This window comes from Anarrhichthys ocellatus, unplaced genomic scaffold (genome assembly GCF_004355925.1).
Source record: "Anarrhichthys ocellatus isolate YVR2014 unplaced genomic scaffold, GSC_Weel_1.0 scaffold62, whole genome shotgun sequence".
Classification (NCBI taxonomy): domain Eukaryota; kingdom Metazoa; phylum Chordata; class Actinopteri; order Perciformes; family Anarhichadidae; genus Anarrhichthys; species Anarrhichthys ocellatus.
Window position 1 is genome coordinate 606,717 of NW_022280092.1, and position 22,445 is coordinate 629,161.

Sequence of the window (22,445 nt, forward strand, 5' to 3'; positions counted from 1 at the left end):
GTGTGTGTGTGTGTGTGTGTGTGTGTGTGTGTGTGTGTGTGTGTGTGCGTGTGTGTGTGTTGTGTCTTCTTTAGTTTAGTCATGGGAGTTGCTTATTAAAGAATGTGACACAAACAGAGAAACCTTTAAGAACAGAAGCAAGACCAGAAACCACCTATTTTTTAAATGACTAGTCTTTCTCTCTGAACTTCCCTGATCCTATTTTGTTGTCAGTTAACAGTCATCTCTCACAGTGGTTTTCTGGCTTACAAGTGCATTAAAATACGCATGGATCTCACAGGCGATCAGGGTTGAGAGGGGCCAGAATTTCCCAAGAATGACTTCAACTTCAAATTTGATTCGTTTTCGACCTACAAACACGTTTTCACTTAGATTAGAATAACCAGCTGAAGTGGGAACAGTAAGAGTTAATTAACTTAGAGTCCAAACATGCTGTCAGTGTCAGTGGTCACTTTCAAATCAGAATAAATCTATTAACAAATAAATAACGTCCGCTGTTATTTGTGCTGTGTGAGCGATAAGAGCAAAAAATATGACAACCAATCAATTACTCCTAACAGGCCCATATGGAACCATGGCAACCAAAGACACGCATGACACATTTCTCATTTTCGAAACTCATATCAGTTGATATTAGCGGAGTTTCAAAACCCACGAACACACAGCTTCGCATCTCTCTCTCTCTCTCTCGCTCTCTGAAGGCTATCTCTATAGGCCGTGTATGGCTTTGAACCAGCTATGCAGTCAGTCATGCATCCGTAGGAAACTGAAACATCGTTGAGCAGGGGAACATATTTATAGACCAAGTGTGATGTTTCACATTCCCTCTTTATCATCGTACCCACCAGCACGCTGCACAGTGTCGGTTTCATCCCCGCACAGTGCAGCCTCACAGGATCATGTCAGCAGCAGGAGCGGTTGGATAATTTAAAGCCCAGTGTGTGACCCGGAGAAGGCCTGTTGCTCAGTAAATGTAATAGATCTGAATAAAAAGATGACATTTTAAAACATACAAAATGGAAGGGTTGTTCATTAATTGTGGAGTCGCTGTTGACTTCCAGTATTTTCTTTCCAAATACACAAAACAATGGAGAAAAAAAAAAGCCTTAATGAATCTTTATTTTATTTCATTTTCATCCAGATAAAGCGGATGTAACCAGATGTAAGCTAAAAACCTAAAATAGTTATAGTGTGGGAAATGAGAGCTGGTGCTGTGGTGTGGTCTATCGGGCTGCTAAAGGGTGCTTTCTAATTCAAAGTATTTGCGCTCAAATATGGCTTCGCAGTTTCTCGCTTAGTGGCTTTTGTGTGTGAGCCACCTTCAGCAGAAAATGTCGCCCGGTGAAGTAGGACAGTCAACAGCGAGCTGTGCGCAGCAGTTGCCCAGAAACCAGAGAGCCAATAATGTTCTCACAGAGCCAGCACTGTTTATTCATGTACGGCTGTCGCCATTGCGGCTCCCGCAGACTCACTTTTCACCGACTCACAGCCAAATATGGAGAACCGCAGCAGCGCAGCAGTCCCCGCTCTCTAACACGCACCAGCCGCCTTTCTCTCCGAACACAAACCGTGCAGGCTCTAGCCATTATAGTACCGACAGGAAATGTCGGTCTACAGGCTATGACTATCAAAATGGTGGTTCATATTTCGACGGCAGCCACAACGCATCTTTTGTCCGCGGCGCGCCCGCCTTTGTCTGCTCCACATCGGGGAGAATTTAAACAGATAGCAGGATATGTAGGCTACATATACATCGCCTATGGTTCAGTATGTTGAACGTGATCGAGAATGAAGACGGACAAACGACATACAGCCTCCCTTGCTTATGCTGCGATTTCATTTCACATATCTGCAGTAAATTATCCCACATCCAATTAACCTCACAAATTATTGCAATTGATTTAAAACCCAGCCTGTTTACTTCAATGTGCGTAATGTTACGAAAATAAGAGGTCGGGATTTCAGGGTTAATACAACATGATGAGCGCAGATCAAGAAGGAATGGAGAGCAATGCATTTGTTGGCAATATTTCTCAATAATACAAAGATTTCGCAGTCAATTTTTGTCAAATAACTGTGAATATTAATTTTTATAATATCACATATTAGCTGCATTCGCTTGTGAAAGCTGCAACGTCTTTTACAATCGCCACAGTGGCCAAATAATTAGTTGCCTGGCCCCCAGCATCAACACAAAGGCGTGGATGGTAGATACCTGATGCAGGGATTTTAGCCCTGCTCTATTCATTTAATGAATAAACTCTTCTGCACAGGCTATTGTATTCATTTTAAATAGATAAACTGGAAAAGAGGAAGACAATCGAAGTAAAAATCTTAAAATGAAAACGATCCAGTATTGTGTCCATGCTTTATTGTGTGTAGAGCATTTTCAATTAATTTGATTCTTTTTTAAAGTGCCGTTTAGCTCAGTTGGATGGATAATGTGCATGACCCGGAGGCCTTAGCAGGTAGAAAGACTGCAAGATTAAGATACGCTGACGTGTCTCTTGGCAAAATTTAAGATTTAGGACAAATTTGTAATTATTATTCTATTTTCTTGTCATTTAAAATGAAAAGCTGATGATTGTAAAAAGAAATGCACGTGAGGCCCACAGAAAAAGACGTTGCAGCTCCACCCTCCCCTTTTTCCATGTTTGTGGTTAATTTGTGTGATTAATATTCCGAGTAAATGTTATCATCACGACCATATTAGTGGTTCAATATATTCCAGAAAAGCTGCAGCTGCTGGGCAAAAACCTACAACTATAACAATAATGATAATGATAATAGTAATAATACGTTGCTACTGAGTGCAGAAATACAAACATTTTATGTTTAATTAAATTATAAGTGCTTAGTTTTACTTGTGAGGTAACCCCAGAAATAATAGATAAAACACAATAATAACAATAAAAATAATGATTACAATAATGTTTCTGAACTCTGTTCATAATATTACCACTGCCGTCAATAACCAACATCTCACTAAACAGGCCCTCATGACGACATTTAGCCTATAGAAAGATTCAATTAAATATTCTCTAAGATATATTTATTGTCAGTAAATGCACAAAGTATTCTTCCATTTATTGGCTCTCAATATTTTGTGGATTTTGTTTTACATGCAGAGACAGTTTAGTTGATATAATATAATTTAAATACAGGTAAATCACGCTCTGCCCTGCTGGATGTAGTCCAGTTAAGCAAGTTACACCTTGACTCAAATCTTCCCGAGTCTCAAAACTCATCCAGGCGTTAAAATAATGTTATTAACCGCCCTCTGAATAAAAAGGCTTGTTTTTGAGTGACAAAAGCGGCTGTTTTGGGCCATATTTCCTCTTAATTGGTTCGTCGTCTAATATCATATAATAATGATTCTAAACAAACTGACGTCGCTTCATGTGAAAAAATATATAGCTTCTGGAATGATCATTAAAAACCAATAGTCTTTTTTGAAGGGTGTTTTTTCCCCACAGCGTGCGTAAAATCGTAATGCGCAAATGTCCAATTACGCGTGACATGGCATTACATTGTGGCACGTGGACTATTTTCTTTTGATATGCAGCACCTGAAAATCTGGGATTATAAATGCAACTGTATTGCAGTAGATTGTATAAACAAATTATTTTTTAACAATCAGTCATGAACCTTTAGATCACAACCAAAGCTTGTCTGAGGGTTACTCGAAAGGTTTTTATCTTAAATGGGGCTGATATCTGACCATTTATGTTCCTTTTCGGCACATTTTAATGCAGGGATTTATATTGTAATGATATTGATTTGAATTGTTGAAATATTAATGCTTTAACATATACAGACTGATATATACAGATAGATGTCTTGTGTAAATGTGTTCAGATTCAGATGTGTTGCGCCTGTGGATGAAACCTTGCAGTCATTCTCCTCTCTCTCTCTCTGATTTAATCTCTATTTTTTTTTTTTTTTAAAGAAGGTGAAATTAAAAAAACGTTTCTTTTGGTTTGGGCTCTATAGACTCCCCTCGGGGATCTCAGGGGGTCCGTGGATCTGCTCCGGGAGCCTGATTTTGCTTGTCCCACTGTGCCAGACATTCCTGTACAGCAGCCAGAGCAGCGGGACTCCTCCCCTTCACTCAGAAACCCGGAGCACGTAGCAACAACTGAGCCAATGTGCTCCACCGCGATCCGTCCTTCCGACTGCGGTGCCTGGCAACAGAAAAAGACGTGATGACGTCCTCTCCACATTGCGTATTATGGGATGTGCGGAATTAAAACAACCCGAAGAGGACACGGGGACGACTAAAATATTAAAAGAGACAGAAATAAACGAGGTGTGTGGTGAATCATGGAGCTCTCGGCTGTTGGTGAGAGCGTCTTCGCAGCAGAGTCCATCATTAAACGGCGAATCAGACGGGTATTTGCTTCTTTTTTCACCCACAGGCTGTCTGCACACCTATTACGCAACCGTTTGCTTGAACGGCGCCAGTAGGCAATCCTAACCTGCATCTATTACGGATCTGTTTTGCAGGGTCGCTGGGAATATCTCGTGAAATGGAAGGGCTGGTCTCAGAAGTGAGTATTGTAGCCGAGGCTGTGAAGGACAGCGCTCCACTCTGGCCGCTCGAACAACTGCACCACCTCGGTTATTCCGCTCGTGGATGCTTGTTTTCAAATCATATCATCTGTTCTGTGTGCTGTGGTGCAGTCTACCATATGCCCGGAGGCTCGTATGCACCCGGTGAAGGGTTGTGAATGTCTGAGCTTCAGCCCACCGGGATGTATTGAAGTCCTCACTAGCGTTAGCAATGGCTGGGTTCACCATGTGTCACTGTCCGCTAGTAGTGTGTAATCGCAGCGCAAGCCGCAAACTCGCTTTGATAAAAGTCTTCCAGTGAGTGCGCGTTGACATGCTATTCGCCTAACGCATGGCAACAAACACCTCTCCTCCTTGTTGTTGGGACACAGGTACAGCACTTGGGAGCCGGAGGAAAACATTCTGGATGCACGTCTCTTCGCTGCCTTCGAGGAGAGGTGAGGGTTTGACAGCGCAGCAGTAGGCCTCTATGCAGAAACGACAGTACCGCGCATTGGGTGCCACAGTAACGTCCATCTGAATAACACATTGAGTCTACATTTGAATCTTTTAAATCTTTAGTTTTCGCAAAGGAAGTGGTAACAAGTGTCAGTGGAGCGAGTTAAGTCCGTTTCCATATCACATAGTTGCAATGTGTGCTGCCATTTTCTTATCACGAACAGGTAATATGCTGTATTCTGACATTTATTCAAATAAAAAAATTCTAAAAAATAAACCAATATCACTCCAATACTGGCAGAGTATGACCTACTTGGAAAATTGTATTTTCTGATGTAATTATAGAATACATTTAAAAAAATGTAAATGCCTGATGACTCTTACTGGTTTTCATTCATCAGGGAGCGCGAAAGGGAGCTGTTCGGGCCGAAGAAGAGGGGCCCCAAACCTGAGACATTTCTCCTGAAGGTGAGTGGATCTTTTGATGCGCATATCTCGGGGTTTCATTCAATCTTCTCGCCTTACTGGGGCGATACAGATGATGAGTAATTTCCAAGACATGACAAATACAGTCTGAATTATTTTTTTTAAACTGTTGGACTTGAATTAAAAAAAACAAACTAGTGGAAAGACAATTGATACCCAAATGAAAACCCGTCATTTACCCAGTGTTTTTACAAGGTTACGTTTGGGACGGTGCTTGTCCATTTTTAAACGCACAACATATTAGTTGTATGTGTCTAACATGCATTTAAATGCAAAGCAGTTTTAGGACGAAGCGTTGGACGTTCAGTGTAACGAGTCTGATCTGCAGCTGCTTCTCCTAAAACTTTAAATTTCCTCTGAAGACTTCAAAATTTCATCTCTGGGAAAGCTCCTCTCATAAACGGTCTTTGCTCTGTCCTCAGGCCAAAGCCAAAGAAAAGGCGTATGAATTTAGACGAGAGGCTCCGAGGGGGATCCAGGTTTCCTATCCTGTCCCGGAGCTTGTCATAACACCGAGGGCCCGGGAGGGTTTACGCACCGTGGTTCCTACAATCTTCCCACCGAGCTCGGTCAACAGAGGGGAAAGTGTCCACATCCGACCAGCAGAGCTCGAGAGGAGGCCCAGGCCGACTCCACCAGCTCCTCCGACAGTCCAAGAAGCCGTTCGGTTCCCCAAAAAGAGAGGGCGCAAACCGAAGCTGCATTTAAATTACGATAACGATGAAGGAGGCAGCTCAGTCGAGCCGGACACCAAACGGAGCAGGCCTCCGGAGGAGCCGGGGTCACACGATTTGTCCAACATGCCCCGACGCTTGCTCCAGCACGGAGAGACGTCAGATCAAAGCCTCATCCAGCTGACCAGGAGGTTTCAAGAGGAGACCACGATAACACCCAAACACAGCAGCGTGCGGAGACACGAAGGTCTGTCTTACAGCTGCGCATTCAGTCCAGATGTGTGCGAAAGTGATCAGGGGATGCACAGGACTAAATGTTTGTCCAGGTTGTCTATTCCTCGGCCCAGCAGCTCCGCAGAACACCGGAAACACCAGGTGAAGGAGCGCTGTCTGCCCCGGGAACAACCTGCTGTCATCTCCACACAGTCCGAGTCCATCCAGGATCAGTCCGCGCGAGCAGCCTCGACCTGGACCCCCAGTTTCACCAGTCTGGACACTGTGACTGTGACAGATGTCACTATGAACTTGTTGACAGTCACCGTCAGAGAAAGCAACACCGAGAAAGGCTTTTTCAGGGAGAAAAGATAAGTAGGCCCATGTACTTCCGATGTAGGTCAGAGGAAGCTAATATATGCGTAAATAATTGTTTAACAAGCTACTAACTAACACGCCTACCGTAATACTATATTTTTTTCTATGTAACTGTCAAACGTGTACATACAAATATTTAATACGCTGCTGAGAAAATAAAAAAGTGAAAGTGAATGTGAGTTAATGTTTTTGTTCTCGGTCCTATCATTTTAAGATGATCCTTTTTTGTCTTTTTTTCGAAACTTTTCAACCAGTCATTCATTATAAAAAAACATGTCCTATGATTTTTGAAATAATCCCACAATACGACTACACTAAAACGCATCCAACTATTGCTTGTGACAGTGTTCCCTCAAGAAAAAAGGAGTTTAAAGTTACAAAGTTTGATTCGAGTTCCACCCAAAGTTATTCTGGGTTTTGAAGATCATTTCCATGTTTTAACTAAAAAGCCATGTGACATGGTTCTTAATTCCCAAACCTATTATTAATGTTTGTGTGCATCAAACCATTGAAATAATCAATCTCACTTTGCAAGCAAATTAAACTCCAGCTTCAACATATTTATATGACTTAAATAAATGATCTGTACCTTTTTAGTTCCTAATCTAAAACTAGACGGTGGAATACAGTATTTTTGTGAAGGCTTTTTTTTTTGTTATAATTCCTGCTGAGCAAGATTTTGTTTGTACGAAATACTTTTTACAACGATTTTGGGAACATATTTGAACACATGCAAAAGCTAAAATGTGCTAATTTGTCTTTGTTAAAAAATAGCTTTTTTTTTTACAGTACTTTTGAAAGGGGAGCTTTGTGTCACACGAGACTGTTTCTGTGATCACACCGGTTCAAATCAAACCACGAGGGCCTGATGTCAAGTTGAAGAAGTCCTGTTATTAATTGGCATTCACGTTAATTTGAATTTCTTTTCCTTTTTTTGTTTTGCAAGTTGCAGTTGGAAAGCTATGAATCATATCCTATGCAAATATAAATAGCCCACATCTTAGAACTGTGAGGCGTTGGTGGACCTAAGTAAAATGTACACGCGTATTCTTCTTGTTTCATCATCAGCACCATTATCTTCATCATAACTGTCGCTCGGTAAGATTGCAGACGGTCAGACAGCAAAGGGCGAGTTAGGCCTTAAAGCTGATCGCGAGGCTATGAGTGAGTTAGTTTCGACAGTTTGATGATGATGACGTTAATAGGATTACTTATTGAATGAGCCATTTGATTACTGTATGCACAGAACAGAGGCTGAATCACAGGAAGTGTTTCCCAAACTGTGACCTCGTGTCTGGTTAAATGATCGGAGGTGATTTTCAAATTTATTTTTTAATGCGTTAAACTGCAATTTTAAGATCACGTATAGGCCGTAATGTTTTCAATCAATGACGATGGTTTCTGTCAGCACACCATTGGGATCACCTTGATCCTTCAGCCTGTTACAATATATGAATGCTCCAGGATCCAGAAGCCACTTCTGTCAGGCACAAAGCCTCCATTCATTTGACTTGGCTTTGTCTCTCCGAGACACATGACCCAATCTGACCATCCGGTACTCCTGTGAGAACTGTCCGTCTGCTTTCTGTCTCACCGATGCTCATTTAAAAATGTGGCTTATAGGCCAATATCTCAATTCGGTGTTGTGGTTTAATGGAACATGGTGGTGAAGTGCAGTTTTCAGAAATGCATGTAATGCAAAATTATTTAAAAAATGTCCTGCAACGTTGCCAACTTTGCAGTGTCTAAAATGTATCGCATACATATTCTGTATTCATCTCAAAATGTTTTGTCAATATATTTCCAAAGTTGTGACGGATAAAATCACCCAAACTTCAGGATTTACTTTGAGCAGCGCAGGCTTTTCCTGCAGCTGTGACAACATCTGGTCAAATTCTCCATATGAATGTAATTTACTCAACGACATACCCATCAAGAACCTCAGCCCTTTGATCTGATGCTGCCGGGAGCTATAAGCAAAAACCTCGAGAGAGGCTGCAGCCACCAGCGCTCAGAGCGGCCTGCCATGGTCACGCTCCACAGACTTTACCTCCACAAGATGTCGCCACCAGCAGGACCTTGAAACGGTTCCAAATTATTTTTCGCACAAACACCCTGCAAGTTAAAACGAAGTGAAACCACTCATCCACAGTGGATTAATCATTGCTGAAAGCTGGTTACGTTTGTACTCATCTACAATATTAGTGGTTGTTGAGTTACAGCCTCTGCCGGCTGAAAGGCTGCAGCAGACGTTAGTCCTCCAGATGTGGGGGCGTTGTGCGTTGCATCATCCCGCCACTAGATGAAGCTCCAGCACAGATGCACACTGAATTTTTTTGTCTTTTTCTAGCTGGCCTTTGGTAAATTCATAAAGATTAGATTAACTGTTCTTAAAGCAGGGTCTGCCACGTAATGTTACTCATGATTTTGGAGGAAGGGTGGTCAAATTAATCTCAATTTGATACATTTTTGTCATTTCATTGCCAATTAAATGTAGGCTATAAAATGCAAAGTAGCCTTTAACTTGTGTAAAAGTGAAATAATACGCGGACAGTCTCTCAGAGGTAAAGGAATTATTGTGCAGAAAGGTGTTCTGATGTTACCAGATGGCCCAAGGCTTTTTTCAAACTCTCTCTCTCTCTCTCTCTCTCTCTCTCTCTCTCTCTCTCTCTCTCAGCTTCACTATAGAGCATCTAGTGAAGCTGAGAGCGCGCGTACTCTCGATGACTTTCGGACAAACTCTCTAGCCATGCACTACCGTCAACTTCTGTCTGAATTTGTATCTTTATGTGGGTGAGATGTTGCCTAGAGTGATTCTTTTGATCTTGGGTCTTCAGTTACGGAGCTGTGCAACTGATCTGTGCAACTGGACTGGAAGGTGAGGAGCTTATGTCATTACTGCAGGGTTTGTAGCTTTTAAAGAGGGACATTTTTATAACAATTTGAAGGGCTGAAAACAATCTGGCCAACTCTTACAACTGCAGACTTGATGATAAAAACAATTTTATTAATTAATTATTCACATGTACAACTGCATATATGATTAGATAGCAAAGGAGCATCTATTAATTCATTTACATTTATAACTCCGTTATTATAAAATAGAAAAGATAGTCCGCAGTTAATTCAATGTTCTGCAACCACACGCTGTTCTTATTCGTGGCGTTTAACTATAATCTAAATAGCATCTGTATATCATTTATTAAGAATTAATAACGCCATTAGTATTAATGTAATACATGCCATGGGCTACATAGCAGTCATTTCAATTTCACATTGTTGAATTTTTAATTCCTCGGATTTTCCCGCCGATCCAGCGGTTTCGCAGCTGGTGTGGACTCCAGGATTGTACTCCAGGTGCAGCTGCGCTGTACAGAGGGCTCAGTGCGCTGGATCTACCCGGGCCAGGCTCTCCGAGTGGTCCTGGAGCCCAACCTGTCCACCGCCAGGCGCACCACTGTCTGCATCAAACCATCGCCCTCTCTCCATGGAGCCAGCGTGTTCATCGAACGCGCCGGGGAGCTGGAGCTGTTGGTGATGGAGGGCGGGCGGCCCGAGCAGCAGGTCTTCTGTTTCCGGGCAGATGGTCCGCACAGGCCCGCTATCTACCTCCAGTCCAGCCCACAGAGTGTTGGATCCTGGAGCAGACGTACGATGGGCTTCAGATATGAGCTGCTGAGCAACAGGAGTGCTGCACCCAACGTTGGCCACACCGGGCTTCAGGGTGAGTGGACCCTCTTTCATTTTGCTTCATGAAGATCCAATAAATATGAATTTATACATTCGCACCCCAATTCAGGGTTTAGTATAAAGTGTTAACAAATGGCATTATTAATGTTTAGTAAATCAGTAACTGAGTTACAAGGTATTTATAAGAGCAACGTTTGGGTTGCCAGGTTGTGAAAATTCCCTCTTTCCTGATGGGACCATATAACCACTTACCTTTTGGAGAAGGGCTGCAGAGGATCATGACCAAAATGTATTTATACAAAACTTACTAAGCATTTATTAATTTCACAACCTGGTAACCAAAAATATGACCATATTCATGATTTATAGTTTTATAAAGCATCAGTGCATATACAGTTAAGCCGTTAGTCACAACTTATAGGCCAAACCTTTTATAAACGGTGCCTTATTAGAAAGTGGTAGCACAAATTCGAGTTCAATTTTAAAGCCATGTGTTGCATTACCTGTCGTTGAGTGTGCGGTCCTAATTCCTATGAGAAATAGTGGTAATTTGATTACAGTCCCTATCATGCTGAGTGGGGCATGCAGCTGCTGGTCAGTTGCGTGTTTTGTCTGGCTGTCTGGTTTCCATCGGGGAGACAAAGCAGCGAAGACAGAGCAGACCACAGGGCGGCTGAAGGGCACCGGGCCAAGGGGCCTGAACTGAGACCGCAAATACTTTGCAGATTCCACGAATGCCATTTCATTGTGCGTGTCTGTTTATTAGCATTTATCCATGTGTGAGGGCCTGTCCCCGCCGTGGTGATGTCATTCTATGTCCATAATAGACAGCTGCTTATCTTTTCTGAATTGCCAGACTGGCAGAGGTGTTTGACTCCTGCATTGGCAAAGGGTCATTCAATTAGGCAGATACAATAAGAGTTAAACACGGGGTCAAGACTAGTGAGGGTTTTTGATCTGGAGGCGCTGTGGTGGGCAGAGCACTTAAATACTTAAACATAGGAGCAACATTCCTTCATTGAACCCCTGGTTTCTTCTTTCTTTGATGTGAGGAGGGAGATGAAGAAAGCTGGAATGTGCGTCAGATTTTAAGTCAGTGGAGGGGAAGGGAGGAGAAGGGACACCCATCAGTCAATGTAAGCCATAGAGCTTTGGGTCATGCATGGTTGGGGAGAGGGTGAACGATTCACAGATTTGATGCAAGTTTCATCATTAAATGATATTTTCTGTGCTGTTTTCTTTATTCACAGCTTCATGCCAACCCTGCAATAATACACAACTCCTCATGGCCATCTGCAACAGTGACTTTGGTGGGTACATAATAATCTCACTCTACAAACCCTGATCTGTTACTGTACCACTGACAGAACACCATTCAATTCCCACTGATATACTGGAGCTACAAAGTAATGTAATGCAAGGTTTAGCCAGAGTTACAAAAATAAAAAACTGAATATAAATGAGATTTGGTCCGAGCAACCACTGTGAGATATCCAACTTGTAAATGTTGGATCTCATTAGCATGAAAAATATACTCACATAAATACGAGTGGTACCATAAAATTACTTTTTATGACATACTATTCTATGACTTGTTTATGACAAGGGGTGTTGCGATGTTGGGGGGGAGCTGCAGAATGTGAGAGACCTGTGCTTTAGAGCAGAAGTAATAGGCCCATTGGGCTTCATTTATGTTCCTTAATGTTCATTCTAAGAAGAGGGTTGGATGAGCAGCTACGGTGTAAATGTAGAAAAACAAGGATAGAAAAGAAAAAATATCAAGGAAACTTCTAAGAGTTCTTTATCGAAAACAGGCTTGTTTTTCAAACTTTTCATTTAATTTCTTTTAAACATTTGTAGAAATTGTTCTGTTGTTTTGTTTCAGTGGTTCGAGGCTACATCAACAACGTCTCCCACGACTCTGAACGTCAGACGTCGCTGGTGGAGGTGTCAGCAGAGAGGGTTTACTGGCAGCGCAGTGGAGTGTTTGAGCAACAAGAGTCTGTCTCCGGATCTCCTCCTTCCGTGCCGTCTTGGCGTGGACACATCCACACACTCATGCAGTGCCACGTGAAGCCTGGGGATGGAGAGTTTCTCTTCACAGGGTCAGAACACTTTGGGGAAGCTTGGTTAGGGTGTGCACCGCGATACAAAGACTTCCTGTCTGTCTACCAGACTGCCTGGGCAGTGCGTCAGAATTCCTGTGACTTCCCTTTGGACTGAGGAAGTTTGGTGTTTGAACTCTACTATGGGATCCTTGTAATGTTGTCATGTGCCAGAAAGGTGGCATCTAGCATCACTAGCATGGACAAAGTCATTGAATTGCCGGTAAAAAAATTCACATTTAGAGGAGCAGCGCAAGGGCAAACAGCAGGGCCTCCTGCACTGAGGCTCAGATAGGGCATTCCTTTGTCTCCCTCCCATCACTGCCTTATTCCTGGGAGAGTGTGAAGGGGTTGGGTTGCTGCTCTCTCTTTGTGCTGCTCTCCACATCAACCGTTGTTCACTTTGCTGGCTCTGTGTGACAATTGCCCCCTGAACTGAGGTGGGAAGAAAGAATGAAGCACAGCCAAATGCCAGTTTGTTATACTGAATATAGGCTTGTACATATATGTTTGAGAAGTTATTTTTACTCTGAGTCATCTGTGCCTCAGTTTGAAATCCTCTTTGTTTTGTCTATTTATTTGTGTTGCACCCTACGCATAACCTTTGAATTACAGAAAATATTTTTGCATCTAATTCAGAATTGTTGTTGTTTATAATGCAAAATAAATTCTCGACTGTATTAGTGATCACTTTTGTTTTATTTATTCAAATGAGGATTTGCAACATTGACCAATCCAGGTAAGAATTGCATATTTCTTTTATTTTTAATAAGGAAAAATATTTTTCACTTACATCTGTTCAATTTCCATATTGGCATCACAGTACAAACACTTTACAAAAGTTTTGGTAAAAGTTTAGCTTAGCTTATCATTGACTGGACATAATAATTAAATAGGTCTGTAAGTCTCAGTTTTTGTCAGTAACACTCAATATTTTAATACAAAATGTCCAAGCACGCAAGAAAAAGTGAACATCAAAACAAACAGTTTCCCATTTTATTAACCCATTGATCTTGAGCACAGGCTGTTTTAATAAACTATACAAAAATTCAAATTTGTATATCTGCCCTACAACATGGTGATCCGTAACATTTCTTATCATCAGATAAAAATCTACAATTCACATCGTGTTTGTTTTTGCAACACAATAAATAAAAATAAGAAATCTAATTTCCAACATTGTAATTTGCAGATTTCTTTTTTATATTAACAGAGAATCTGGTCAGTTTATGTAGCTGTGCGCCTGATGAAGTGTTTATAAGTGAACAGAGCTCATGAACAGTGCATCAAAATCTAAATTTCATGAGGCCCTCTGGCTCACAATAATACGTTGGCCCCTTAAGGGACTGGGTAAAGGCTTAAATGAACTAACACCCCCATTTCCCATCATATGCTGCATAATTTCTGTTTTTTGAGGAGAGTGGGATTTAGAGCTGAAGTGTCCTACAAGCTTATTTAGCCCCTTTTCCTTCTGCGTCCCATCTCTTCCCCTGTAATCAGATTCTTATGATAATAGGATAGCCCTAAAGTGAAATACAAAATCTCCTTAGATGGCGAAAAGCTCTGAGCAGATTGAATTGGAGTTTTCTTTTGAGTTGTGTGGCCTCTCCATGGCCGAGAAGACGAATGGACAGATGTGAGGCCCCAAAGCCCGGGGATCCTCCCCCTTGGCCCCTCCCAGAAGAGGGGAACAATTAATTGACTTTAAAAGCAACTGCTTTCTTTGCCTATTCCACACTTCTCCTTGGCTGAGCAGGGCTCACAAATTGGTGTGTTGAACTTTTTATGAGGACTAAATAGCTGCCAATGAAAGTGTAAATGACTGTGTGGTGAATGGGGACCACACAATGACCCTGCAGTGACAAGGCCTCCGGCAGACATAATGACCATTGTCACAGCTGCTGTCATCTAGAAACCATCAGGGATCATGAATCCAAGAAACTAGAGGACGAATGAAAACTCCCTTTTTTTTTTTCTGACTGCCTATTTGTCCTCTTGTATATTTCTGCTTTATATCTTATTTTATCTCAACCTTATATAGATATCTCACTTCTGACATTGATACCTCCGGCAGAGTTTTTTTTTAGATACATTTTTAAAATCACCGGTAACATTTTCGGTGTATCTATGTATGTAAGACATGGTAAAGATTGCAAAAGCAAATTATTTTGATAAACGTTGCCCAAAATTCAAGCTTTCCAAAACTTGTTTCATCCTACAGGAGCCCAGTTTGCAGTCTCTCCACCCTCATTATTTTCCCAAGGTGCCTCCATGTCAAACTTCCAAGCAAAATATAACCTCTCTGCAGGCTTTTGAGAACACACAATTCTGATATCTGGGAACTCCAGCAGGCTCTCATGGGGAACGAGCCCAGGAGGGCTCGGCCCGGAGTTGCTGCGTGGTGTACCGGCAGGAGTCCACCCAGACTTGGGGGGGTAATTGGTTTATCCCGCCGCCTGGCCTGCTTTCCCATGTGGGCCACTGCTGTGGGGAGGCCATGGGGTACAATATGGAAACAGCATGACACTCTCTTGTGCCGAACAGGCATTCACTGCTCTAGCTATAGAGACCAGGGAGAGAGTTCCCGGGACACAAAGCTGTAGAAGAGATGTCTCTTGGCTTTGAAAAGGTTGCCATTTGGTCTCCTTTTAACGTTGAGCAGCACTATTGGGTAAATATTTGAAGTAATTGAATTTTAGCACAAGCTTTTTTGTAAATCTTCTTCTCAATTCAAAAAGTAATGAGTTTGAGAGTTTTTCTAGATCTCTACATATGAAAGCCATCACTCATGCACCTGGTTAAAAACTAGATTAACCTAATGTCCTTGTCTAAAAAAAGTCATGGGATAGGATGTTGAAAAAGTCATAGTACCGCATGTATAGAAAAGTGATAAAAAGTCATTGGAATGTCAATAAAAGTCATAGTATAATGTGCCAGCAAAAGTGATAAGAAAGTGATAGCATATTTGTAAAAAATCATTGGGTAGTATGTAAAAGAAAAAAGTCAAGTGATTAAAATCATTGTATTGTATGTAAAAAATGTCAAAGTAAAGTAATAATTCTAAAAGTTGTGAGGAGGCTTATTATTTCATCATAGTATTTCTGTAAAATACTGGACTATTGTTTTTACACTTAGTGGCACATTTATTAACATTACATTCTAGCTTGCAAGCTTTGTTTTATAACCATTAAAACTCCGTCACTTATACTTAGAGAATCAAGACTCAAGATGCACACTTAACGTGGCCGAAAACAAACACAAGTATCTTTAATTATCAGCAAAGAAAGCATATAATCGCGCACAAACATCTCAGTAGAGAAGGGGTTGTATTGTAACAGTAGATGATTAACCCATCTCATGATTTATCCCACTAAAGTTCATGCACACGGGATCTTATTTCAGAATGAGTCGAATCTTCCTGTCTCCAAGGAGGAGTCTGCAAAAAAGAAAAGAAAGTTGTACATTCAGTCAGTAATGACTCTTTCAACCAAATACAGGAACATTGGAATCCTTAAGTTTAAAGTACAATGTGTGAATGTTGTGTTGCACCTACCGAACCAGTGCAGCAGCTATTAGGCCTCCTGTGATGGGCCCCACCCAGTAGACCCAGTGATAATCCCAGTAGTTGCTCACTATGGCTGGACCGAAGGCTCTGGCTGGGTTCAGGCAGGTGCCAGATACATCTCCACTGACAAAACAAACAGTTATGAGATATTCAGATGAGTTTCCCCGTTATTTAGAAAACAACATTTATGTGAATTTGAATCCTCCCTCATTGTATATTTCTGCATTTGCATTACTGCTGCAGCATAAACATGACATATGGTCCTATGTGAGATGTAGCTATAGACAAATGCAAATCAAATGGGATATTCTAAATTCTTTGGACAAACCTGTAAAATACCATGGATGCAGCCCCACATGATGTTAAGTCATAAAGGATTTTACTGCAAGATGTCCCTCATACTCTTCCACTTTATTGTAAAAATGTACTCTACTTATCTCACTTGACTCTAGATTCACAATTCTTTTTCCTCTCACTCATTTTTACTCACCCAGCCAAGATGGTGACGATAACAGTGCATCCCACCATAAATGGCACCATGGGGCTTCTGGTCTTGGCGTTGACAGCCCCCAGCAGCACCACCATGGTGACCAGGCAAGTCATGGCGACCTCTCCAAACACAGCTCCCCCTATTTCACTGTCTGGCTGCAGCAGAGCAAACGCAGCCCCGTGGGCTTTGGCGAAGTTGTCTCTTGAGGTCATTGCCTGTTGGCAACAGCAATGATTCAAGTCTACTTTATGCACACATAAGAGAGTCTGAGATGGATGTTTTCATGGCACAAAAATGAGACAGGATCACCTTCGCCATAGCAGCGCCAAGCACCCCTCCCACCAACTGGCTTGCAAGATACGGGGCCACCATATTCATCTCCATCCCCCCACATAGATAGATGGCTAGGGTGAATGGGGGGTTGAAATGGGCTCCACTGTAGAGACAAAAGTAAAGACAAAAAAATGACGTTCTGCAGGTAAACTTCTGAGTTTTTGGGCAATGCTGTCTTTAGGCTAGCAACTTCTACAGGGATACAAAGTTCATAGTTTTGGGGCATTATTTACAGAGGATTAAACAGTTCAACACAGATGGAATTAATGAATGCATGGGTATAGGGGACTGATTCATTCACACCACTCTTTTCTATAACGTTCCAACTTTCCTGAAATGTGCAGAATAATGTGAAAGAATAATGCTTATTGTGCTGTTTTTTGTTATGTTTCAAAACAATTCATTATTAAAATAAGAATATTTGCACTCAAAGCCAGATTACATTTTTTGAAATCCTGTTTCTGATGAAAATGTGATTAGTTGTCCATTCAGCATTCAGGAAATAATTCTATGCTAAATAAAAAAAACAGTCATTATCCATGGTGCACAATAAACGTGATGCTCCTCACCTGATCTCAGCCATGCAAGCCACCATAACGGCTACAGCCAGACCGTGCACCAGAGCTGGCTGAAGCCTCCCTGTAGACTCCACATTCTCTATGACCGACACACACCCGATAAACACGAAGAAAGTAGTTCCCACCAGCTCGCCCAGACAGGGCTGAAATAGCCTCTCAAATTTGTTAGGAGGTCTGACTGGAGGCGGCTTAGACTCTGAAGACATGAGAGGCGCCCCGACTTCACCCATCTCCATCTTCTCATCAGCCATGAGTCTTAAGTGAGGTCTGGTTGTCAGAGCTGAGGATGTAACACTGAGCGTGCTGACCTGAGGTGTGCATACAAATATCTCTGTGCCTGCTAATCACACAGACCTTTGTGCTTAAGGTTAGAGTCTAGGTGGAGTTGCTCCACTGACCTGCTATGAACACACTGACTCTCTTTCTCATTAATCCAGCATTTGTTCATCACATGCGCTTTTGTTACAAGAGTGCACTTGCAAAAGGGAAAATTTCATGCATTTACTGACAAGTTTGGGATTGAACTGTTTAAAAATCAGCTCGTTTTTGTCAATGATTGGAACTTAATAATATACTGCAAAGTTACTCAAGCATGTTTCAGATGCTACATTTCCATTTCACACAACATTTATATATTATATGTTATATATTTGGCTTGTGTGATTTCTTGGTATTTTGATGCAGATGGGACATACTGTTAAAGTCAAGCCACAAAAACATAAGGCTAGATAAGGATACGAGCCAAAACACTTGATAAATGTTTACCCTAGAGCAAAGTCTGGTTTTAAATGGGAAAAATATTACATAAAGTTAAGTTAAAAAGTATAATTTCATGGTACAGCAGATTCCACTGACTAATGAATCATTTCCTACAAGATGATCACACATTAAGTGAAAGAGTAACTGAGGTCCTGCAAACAGACTCTGGAAGTACACATTATAATAAACTTGTCATTCTGATGTTTTGCTGTTCTAATTTGATGGTTTGTTTATATTTATAGGACGTCTACTAATAAAAAACATGAACCTGAAGATGTGCTTATGGTCAGACAAGGATCATGTTTTTTAAATCCAATAGGTTCAGTGTATCAGGCAAAAAAAGTTTGGGTTGATTAAGTTGATATATCAGCTATTACACCAACTAACACATACAGGAGCTTGTGAGAATACAAATGTGCGTACTACGGTGTCTCATAGAAATATCCCCCGTGCACTGACAGAAAAGGTAAAAGAGATTCTTAAACAGAATCCTTTTATTTGACACAGTGTGTGAATGTTTTCATCAGCATCACCTGAGTAAGTGTGAAATAAATGGATTGTTTTTTATTTTAAGAGACTGTTGATTTTGGAAATGTGCACCTCATACTATTTTTTTATAAGCCTTGATTCAAAAACCTAAATTCTAAATCTAAAAGTCCTACTTTTCTAAAACTGCTTTTGAAAGCAGCCCTGAAATACAATGTGACAGAAGAGTTAGGTAGCTAAACGAGGAATAGATACCCAGGACAACAGGAACTGACTAACCCTCATTTTATACACAAATGATTTTGTGAGGCCCTGAGCTCTAATTTGACTTCACAGATATGAAACTACGCCGCTGGTTAAACAACAAACCAGGGTTAAAGTACCCTCAGCAAAGTTAAGACTTGCACAGAGGAATGAACAGACCCCACACATTTCCCTCCATTTATTGGGATCATATAGTCATTATCAGTCCAATGACAAACAGTTCATAGGTCCCACGACATTGCTGTTGCTCAGATAGGAATGACTTTACCATGTATGCAATGGTGACCCTCATAGGCTATATAAGAGAGATAAGGCAGAGGTGTGCCCTTCGTCTGAAAAGGCAAATAATTAGCCCTAATAGTGTTAACTCTATGACAGGATCCACAGAGGGAATTCACTTTTACCAAAAATGCAGGGAGACTGACTTGATCATGGGAAACATTCAGCATGTGACAGAATGTATTTTGTGTGTTTTATTCTGATCACAACATTCGTTACAGTGTACTTCTGTTCAAATAAGAAATAACTGAACTGAATTGATTTTCAGAGGGTGCCCATATGGTGACAGAGCCACAGCCACGTGGTGGCAGCAGAGTGCTGATCCAGTGTTTAATGACCGATCATCAGTCCGGAGAAACACACCGGCCACCCCTGACGTAACTGCTGACAGCGTTTCCATGCGGAGTGTAGTGAAACGTTAGTGTGTCACGTGTCTCCAATTTGCCCAATTAGGTCAGCAATTTATTTTAAATAATTAGCCTAATTTAACACTATGACGCGATTCTCTATAATCTACTGCAGAAAACTACTTTCTGTAGTCAACCAGAAACAATGACTGTGACTTTGCCATGACAGACCAATAGCTGAGTCTATACTTTTTTTTTTTTTTTTTCTTGCAAAGGTATCACATGTCACATGGGCCGTGCAGCATACAGTAGGGAAGTAAAGGCACTTCCTCCTTCCTACCGCACTGGTTGCACTCAAACCAGGCAGTTTAATAGGAAGTCGGATAATCGTGGCAATGTGGATCCAGCAGTTTGTCGGCGGCTTTTTCAGCTGATTTCTCTGCGTTTCTGTTTACAAGCCAATGTCCCCAAGATTGAGCAGATACACCATCCAGTTGTAGTGCGTTAAAGTGGTGGCAGCGCAGCCCTTTCTGCCACAATGGCTGCGACGTAGCGCAACTTTTGGATCCACGGTGGATGAACGACAGCGCTCCGAGGCGCCGCTAACTTTTACACACTTACGGGAGACGCAGAGGAGGACAGAAACATGAAGAAACAGTTTAATCGCATGAGGCAGCTTGCCAATCAGACTGTTGGAAGGTGAGTTGTTTGTTTTAACGACATGCATTGTTGCGAGTTGATGTCATACTGGCAAGGCCAACACTGTTGCTGATTCTCATGATTTGTGAATATTCACAGAACTGTTCTTCTATTGCCATGTGTGTAGTCGGAAGGGCTGGGCTGCGTTGTCATGCGTAATCAATACCTGGATAGTTTGCAGTTCATGTCATAAATAAACTAACCCTTCTCACATCTGACATGAACTTTGATTTCTAGAACAATAAAAGTAGTTTGAAAAGCTAAATGGGTTTTAATCAAATATTTGGCTTTCATGTTCTCCTACTATCTATCTACTATTCTAGTGTGTCTGTGGCAGTAATAAGTCAGTCAATTCATGGCATCTTCTATTAAATCTAAAAAGGAAAGTAGAAAAATGTCCCATCATAGGTCCTGTGAGCCCAAGATGTCATCCTCAAATGTCTTTTTTTTTTGTCTCACCAACACTCTAAAACACAAAGATATCCATTTTTAAGTTAAATCAAACCGAGAAAAGCAGCAAATTTTCTCAATTTGGATGCTAGAAGTAGGAATATGTTTTGCTTGCGGGAGGAATATAAACAATTAATTGATGATCAAAATAGTTGACTACATATTTGCGTTCTAATTAGATTCATTTAATTTCCTCTGAATATATCCGAGTATACTTAAAGGCAGAAATTCTGGCCTCGCAGAAGAAAAGCAGCGTAGCCCCGTGGGCCCTCGACCACTTTGGGCCCCTGTGATGTCACCACCTTCAGTAGATGTTGACACATTATAAGAACCTATTTTGAAGTTACTGATATTCTGCAGATGAAGCCTAGGGTGTGTACACAAACACATATTTCCTGATGTGTGGTGGTACTGGAAGTTAGTGAACACACACACACACACACACATGCACGCACACTATATCTATACCATCTCCTCCTATCCCTTCATCTCCGTCCCCACAGGGGTTTCCAGCCCTGTTCTCTATCAGCCGCCACCACTGAGACGATGTTATTACTGCATTTGTGCAGATGATGCCCGAATGTCTCTTCAAAATGACTTTCCAAGCGATAGCCTGTAGCCACTGTGGCCTCGTATTCCTCCCATACATTCCTCCTTATTTTGTGTAAGAGCAGTAAAACTCGACTGAGCAAAATGACAACTTGCTTACTGAGAGGCAGAAATGTTTGCAAGCTTACACACACCCACTGTGGATTACTGCTGGATACCAGGAAATCCACTGGTGCCATTGGTAGCTTTCTCTAAAGCAAGGTGGGAGTTAAGCATTATATGAATACATTGTTGAGATTAGCAGCATGTTAAATATACAGGTTGGTCAAGTGAAACTATGCGGTCTTTAATCACTGCAAGCAACCACTGAGGTCAAATGTCAGAATGTTTTCTTCAAGTAGAAAAAAATGCAGATTACAGCTTCCCAGAGCCCCAGATGATGTCTGCAAACATCTTATTATGTTTGACCAAAAGTCCCAAATGCAAAAGTAAACAAGTTTACTATGAAAGATGACAAACAGAAGAAGCAAATCCTTCATTTTTCTTTCTTGATAACTTTACAAAAACAATTCATCGCTCATTAATATAGTTATTTTCTTGTTGATCACCGAAGCGATTAATCAACCAAATCTTGCAGCTCTACATCAGTTTAAACGACACAAACTTAAAGAAAAAGTATAAAGTTTACATCAAACTGCCTTCAGAAGGATCTGATCCTTTCTTTTTTTTTTGGTTTTTCTTTCTGTTACCATGAACATAAAAAGTCACGCACCATCCGTCACACAGAAGCATTCATGAACATGGACTTTAAACTGATTGCTTTTGTCATATCACAAACCAGTGAATTTGTGTCCGTTGTGCCAGTTTGTGATGATGTAGTTCTCTGTTTGGCACAGGAAGGGCTGGGCACGGAGGGTTTTTGTGGAGTAAGCGTTTCCACGGTTGTTGACGGGGACACAGTGAAGGGGACGTCACAGAGCTACAGGGGCGTTTTATTTATAAAAGCGGAAGCAGCTTGATTTACATGTAGTTGTTGCAGTGTGGTTTAAGATCGCAGGGAAGCAATGTTTATGAATATTATAATACATGA

The 22,445-nt window shown here is 41.3% G+C and overlaps 4 protein-coding genes across 8 annotated transcripts in view; 3 read left to right on the forward strand and 1 right to left on the reverse strand.

The window, feature by feature from the left end:
- The first annotated feature begins 4,152 nt into the window (after positions 1–4,152).
- cbx8a (chromobox homolog 8a (Pc class homolog, Drosophila)) lies at positions 4,153–9,384 on the forward strand. The gene is made up of 5 exons (XM_031872067.1): positions 4,153–4,392; positions 4,507–4,550; positions 4,944–5,009; positions 5,412–5,478; positions 5,919–9,384. Exons 1-5 carry the CDS (start codon positions 4,324–4,326, stop codon positions 6,756–6,758), a joined length of 1,086 nt encoding a protein of 361 aa, XP_031727927.1. The 5' UTR covers positions 4,153–4,323; the 3' UTR covers positions 6,759–9,384.
- Positions 9,385–9,506: 122 nt separating this feature from the next.
- Positions 9,507–13,142, forward strand: LOC116397099 (meteorin-like protein). Its single transcript, XM_031872250.1, has 4 exons — positions 9,507–9,639; positions 10,079–10,485; positions 11,702–11,761; positions 12,337–13,142. Exons 1-4 carry the CDS (start codon positions 9,560–9,562, stop codon positions 12,672–12,674), a joined length of 885 nt encoding a protein of 294 aa, XP_031728110.1. The 5' UTR covers positions 9,507–9,559; the 3' UTR covers positions 12,675–13,142.
- Positions 13,143–15,949: 2,807 nt separating this feature from the next.
- On the reverse strand, positions 15,950–17,773 carry aqp8b (aquaporin 8b). Its single transcript, XM_031872247.1, has 5 exons — positions 17,514–17,773; positions 16,921–17,047; positions 16,612–16,826; positions 16,110–16,244; positions 15,950–15,992 (listed from the first exon to the last, which is right to left on the reverse strand). The coding sequence occupies exons 1-5, from the start codon at positions 17,771–17,773 to the stop codon at positions 15,950–15,952; spliced, it is 780 nt and encodes a 259-aa protein (XP_031728107.1).
- Positions 17,774–19,995: 2,222 nt separating this feature from the next.
- arhgap17b (Rho GTPase activating protein 17b) overlaps positions 19,996–22,445 on the forward strand; it is a 23,832-nt gene continuing 21,382 nt past the window's right edge. For all 5 annotated transcript variants that reach the window (XM_031872075.1, XM_031872079.1, XM_031872076.1 and 2 more), the window contains exon 1: positions 19,996–20,356. In XM_031872075.1, coding sequence (XP_031727935.1) covers positions 20,304–20,356 — 53 coding nt within the window. In that variant the 5' untranslated portion in view covers positions 19,996–20,303. The remainder of the gene's footprint in view (positions 20,357–22,445) is intronic.